General features: G+C 36.9%; 1 protein-coding gene across 1 annotated transcript; it reads right to left on the bottom strand.

Moving 5' to 3' along the window:
* Positions 1 to 1,144: 1,144 nt before the first annotated feature.
* Positions 1,145 to 3,503, bottom strand: LOC116378327 (lysophosphatidic acid receptor 6-like). The gene is made up of 3 exons (XM_031840178.1): positions 3,315 to 3,503; positions 1,985 to 2,117; positions 1,145 to 1,884 (listed from the first exon to the last, which is right to left on the bottom strand). Exons 2-3 carry the CDS (start codon positions 2,102 to 2,104, stop codon positions 1,624 to 1,626), a joined length of 381 nt encoding a protein of 126 aa, XP_031696038.1. The 5' UTR covers positions 2,105 to 2,117; positions 3,315 to 3,503; the 3' UTR covers positions 1,145 to 1,623.
* Between the last annotated feature and the right edge of the window lie 2,174 nt (positions 3,504 to 5,677).

Here is a 5,677-nt window from a genome sequence, read left to right as displayed (position 1 = left end):
CCCGAAACAAACGACGGTGGTGACGAAGACCAACACCCGTGGATCGCTAGCGAGTTAGTGAGCTGAGGAAGTGTTGACAGTTGTGAGATTTTGTTGATTTGAGTCATCTTAGCTATAATCATTGCAGCACTATTTGGCTAGTTAGCTAACTTAACGTTAGCTAGCCACCACACCATAGGATTGACAGGAGCCGCGAGAGCGCAGCATTAGGGTTAGCATTACAGTTAGCATTAGTGTTAGCATTAGGGTTAGCATTAGGGAAATCCTTCCCAGCTGTGTGCAAGCTGTGTGTGAAGCTGAACACACCTCTACCTGCCTCAGCGGCCTGTGAAAGGCTGTGTAGCATCAGGACTAGTCTTCAGCCCAAGAAGAGCGAGACGGAATTCTCGCAATTTTGAAAACCAACTTCTTTTGAAGATGAACAGGACATTGTTGAGGTTCAAGTAATGACTGGGTTGTTACTTTCGGTGCTGCTTTAGCATTGATCATGTTTTGATATTTGAGTCATTTTGTGGATGATCAGATGGAGTTATGATGGTAGCAGTCGCCCAATTGCAGATTCAGCTTGAGCAAAACCTTTGTGTTCAAATCAGGCCCATAGGAGTTTACAAGGCAGGCGTCCTTTCTCACAACACTGACCTGATGCATCAAGTGGATATTTTCTGCTGAACACAATATGATGCATTTGTCCTCTACATCCTCTAGTCAGAATGAGCATACTTACAAACACACTGTTACAACTCCTTCATAGTGTCATATTGCTTTTAGGAGAATTCATAGTAGATGCAAAAGTATACTTATGTACAATATATTATGTTGAACATTGTTGCTCCTGGATGGATCACAGCCAACACAATTATGTTCAACACAGCTCCATGTCCTTGGTCATGGTGCCACAGCACTTAAAATAATAAACTTCATAATTCTCAAAATTCTGACCCTTTGCTTTTTTATTAACAGCATTTACTTGTACTTTTACTTTCAATACTTAAGTACATTTAATATCAGAAAATTACTTTTGGTACTTAAGTACAATAAATATCAGATACTTTAAGACTTTTACTCAAGTAGTATTCTAATAGGTGACTTTTACTTTTACTGGAGTAGTTTTCCAGTAAGGTATCTTTACTTTTACTCAAGTATGGCTTTTGGGTACTTTATACACCACTACTCAGAGGTACATGTTGTACTTTATACACCACTGGTTAATACTAATATGAATACTATGTGAGCGCTTTGCATGTAACAGGTAAACAGTGATCGGTGCGTATTGTTGTGTGTGTGTCAGCATGGTGCTCGGCTGCTTTACATAAACGTCCAACAACACACACGTATCATACATCAGATGGTTGTTTTGAGGAATCTTAAATTAGCATGTAATCAAATGCATTTCTTCTTCTCCTGTAGTTCAAACAGATAACGGTGACAGTGAGACATGAAGCTGAAGTCATGACGGTGAGATAATGAAAAGGGGTTTTCACCGCTCTGCTCACGCACTGCATGCAAATGATGATTTTAAAAAAGGTCTCACGTGCACATTTACAGGAGATGAAGTGTGTCTTCTTTCTATGCTAAGCTAAGCTAACAAGCTGCTGGCTGTAGATTCATATTTAGCGGAACATATCACCTGTTGGCTGCGATGTAGCCCATGAACAGGATGCTGGCGTACATGTTCAGGTAGAAGGCGGAGGCGCCGAAGCTGCAGTAGACCCGGCGGACGGAGACGGAGTCGCTGGCGTAGTTGGTGATCCGGATCGGCAGACAGAGGCTGATCAGGAAGTCGGCGGCCGCCAGGTTCTTCAGGTAGACCGTCACGCTGCTGGACGCCTGCTGAGCGCGGCAGAAGTAAACCTTCAGGGTGAAACCGTTGAGGAGCAAACCCACCTGTAGAGGAACAGAGACGGGTACGGCATTCTATCTAAAGTCAGGATGTATTATTATTATTACTATTACTATTATTATATATACGGAGAAGGAGACTCACCAGAAACACCAGCGTGTAGACCAGCAGGAAGAAGACGTGGGCCGATGAGTCCACCTGGTCGCAGTGAGACGAGCTGCCGTTGGTCAGGTTGGATTGTGAGGACGCTCCGAGGTCTCTCATGGTTCTAAATGGTCTGAAAGAGTTGAACACAAACGGATTAGAATATTGGTTCAAACATCATCCGTCTGCATAAAGGAACCGATCGGAGCTGAATGGGAAGTGAGAGATGACAGCAGCAGAGGAAAACTCAACAGGATGTCTGATGAACCTGTGAGCAGGTAACCAGAGGAACACCTGGCATGTGCTCACGCGATCAACCACTCCACAGCTGGTCTGAACATTAGTTTCAATTAAATAAGTGAATTATTGTACAAACACCGCCTCCTTAAATATATGCAACAACAACAAAACACATCATTAGACTACAGTATATTTTATTATATTACATTATGCTTTATTATATTATGGTATATTTTATTTTGTTGTGTTATTTTATATTGTATTATATCATATTATAGTATTATTTCATATTAGATTATTTCACAGTATATTATATTTTATTATAATATTTTATATTAGTATATTTTATTATATTTTATATTAGTATATTTTATTATATATTTTGTGGTAGTATTGTTGGAGAGAGCCTAAGACGGCTGTTTCACTAGAATTGTTATTTATACTGTATATAAAAATATATAAATGCACAAATAAAGAACTTTAACTTAATGAACTGGAGCTGCTTCTACACATTTGCTTTAATTAGACAAAGGACACACCGGTGTTTCCTTTGCTTATTGCTTCTCCTGCAAACCTCCTAGATCCTCGAGATTTAGTTCAGGAATTGAGCACGAGGAGACGAGGACGCTCAAAATCAAGGAAATGAGAAAGTGTTGTTATTGTTCCTTTGTTACCTGTCGTGACCTCTCGGATCTGTTCATTCTCTAAAGGACTGAAAGTTACATTTTTTTTTTTTATTTACTAAATTCTGCTGAACAATCAAATATGAAACGAGTCGATACGACATAAATAATATCACATCGTCAGCAAAGAAAAGAACATTCAAAATACATATATCACCTTCTACTGATACTGTAAGTAGCTACATGAAGCTGGTAATATTTATGTACTTTTACTTAAGGAGTATTTGATGCTAGACTTGTACGTGAGTATTTTTACATTGTTGTATTCATACTTTTACTTAAATGAAATATATAAATACCACATCAGATGAACAGACTCAGTTAACACAAAGGTACAAACTCACATAAAATATTACAGTATACATACAACACATATAAAATACTACAGTAGAAGTAGAGAGAGTTACCTGAAGTACTCGCCTGTCTGTGTGAATCTCTGATGGGAACAAATATTTGACTTCCTTCTTCACAGCGAGACGGAGGAAGTCTGATTATTAGGAAGTCACTGCTGGTGACACCGCTGTTCATTTACATGACACACACACACACACTCACACATGCACACACATAAATACACACATACACTCACACACAAACACACATACATACACACACAAATACACACTCACGCACAAACATGCACACACACACACACAACTGTCTGAACTTTTGTTCTTTAATGTTAACAAGAGGAAAATTTTATTCAGTTTTTGTGCAGATTAAACCTTCACATATGTCAACTTGTTCATCTGTGATCTTTAGAGGAGCTTTGTCTTTATGCTAAGCTAAGCTAACCAGCTTGATGTTTAGTGTACTCTCAGTGAGGAAGTGTATTTCACAAAATGTGAAACTATTCATTAGAGCCAACGTGTTTAGACTGCCCATTGTTTAGATTTAATAGAATTTATTAATTTAATGCAACATGAATAAACATTTATTGCTGACATTGTTAAAAAAAACGTTATTGTGTCTAATGTTTGCAGAATCGTTTGGCATCACTGTTTAGCATTTGTATACAAACATTTAATACATGTTTGTATACTGACTATAATGTAGTTGGTATTAATGTTTATTTTTCATATTTATGAGGCTGCTGCATAAACACATAATGAATGTCTCGTAAAACACAGCTGTAATAATGTAGAATAAGTCTTCATGAGAGAAGTTTTAAGTTGACTGTACATCAATAAACACTTAAAGTGCTTAAAACTACAATATAGTATTTAAAATATATATTTATTAAATCATGTATTCTATAAAGACACCCACCATTTTAAAAATGTATAACAACACTCATATTAATGCAAACATTTAATATTTAATTGAACACAATGTTTGAATTCTTCTTCTTCAGCTTCTCAAACCTTAATAAGTCGGTCCCTGAACGCCACATCCCCCTCATGTTTACATCTTTTTATTTTTTTCTAGATGTGATATTGATTTTAGGAATAAACCTTATTGTTTGATGGAGGAAGTTTATCTGTGAGGAGGAAGAGAGCAGCAGCTGATATGTTAACAATATTAATTAAGGTTCAATTAACGACCAATGTGCCATTTATTAATGATGGTTACAATAAAAACTTTTATTTTGAAAATCTTTAGTATGATGTTGTGACTGCCTTTACATTTTGTCCAGTTTATTGCTCGTTATTTATGACATGTGTACGCTTCCCTCTGATGGTCTCCGTGTGTAACTACACGTCTGTTTCTGTGTAGCAGACTCTGTAGCGTAGCGTAGAGTTCCTGTAAAAAAACTTCAAAATAAAAGTCACTGTGAGCGCCACAGGGCAGTGGAAACACGTGAATATATTCCCAGTTACAGTGAAGAGTTTAAATAAGTTAATTAATGTACAATAAATGAACACAAACAACTAAAAACAACACACAATATTGTATTATATTATATTATATTATATTGTACATTTTGTGGTGGTATTGTTGGTGCCTGAGACGACTTATATATTGGAATCGTTGTTCATATGACAAATAAAGAGCTTTAACTTTATGATGCTAACCTGCCGTAGCTGAGCCTGCGGTGTAGAAATGTGATAGAATCTGAATTGTAAGTCTCTTTGGATGAAAGCGTCTAATAAATGACTGTAATGTAAATAAAACTCTTCTGTTGTCTCGCTGCACATATTAACACATATTGTTTTAAGAGAATTATTTTAATCTGATCACAACTTTAAAATGTTCTCATTTAAAATGTATGAATATTAAAGTTATTATAAGAGAGAAAAGTATGGATGTCTGCGGCAAAAAAAAGAAATATATGTCTATATATATATATACATATATATACAGTATATAAATCCTATATATACTGTATATAGGCCCTTGAATAGGGTAAGTAAAATTGTGCTTGCAATGTTTAATTAAAAGAATACGTAAATCAAATGTACAAAACATATTTACATAAAACAGAAATGGGCTTCCATAGAAAGTGAGTCATGAGACCAGAACCAAACAGCTGAAGAGTTGTCTGGAGCTGCAGGTTTGATGAGTCATCGGTTTCACTTCCTGTTCTTCTTCTTCTCTTACTTCGGTGCTTCAACAATAAATACATCTGAACATGTGACTCCATATGTACACATTTTAAAATATTTATATACAATTATACATTCTTCATTCACACGTTATGACATCATCCTCTTCTCCTTGTCTCCTCTCCTCCCTCCCTCCCCTCCTAGATGTGGCTCAGACTCTGGGCCGAGGTCATGGACCTCCTCTCCTTGTCTCCTCTCCTCCCCCCTCTCCCCTCCTAGATGTG

The sequence above is a fragment of the Anarrhichthys ocellatus genome, unplaced genomic scaffold (genome assembly GCF_004355925.1).
Source record: "Anarrhichthys ocellatus isolate YVR2014 unplaced genomic scaffold, GSC_Weel_1.0 scaffold2413, whole genome shotgun sequence".
Classification (NCBI taxonomy): Eukaryota; Metazoa; Chordata; class Actinopteri; order Perciformes; family Anarhichadidae; genus Anarrhichthys; species Anarrhichthys ocellatus.
This window is presented reverse-complemented; position numbering and strand designations above follow the sequence as displayed.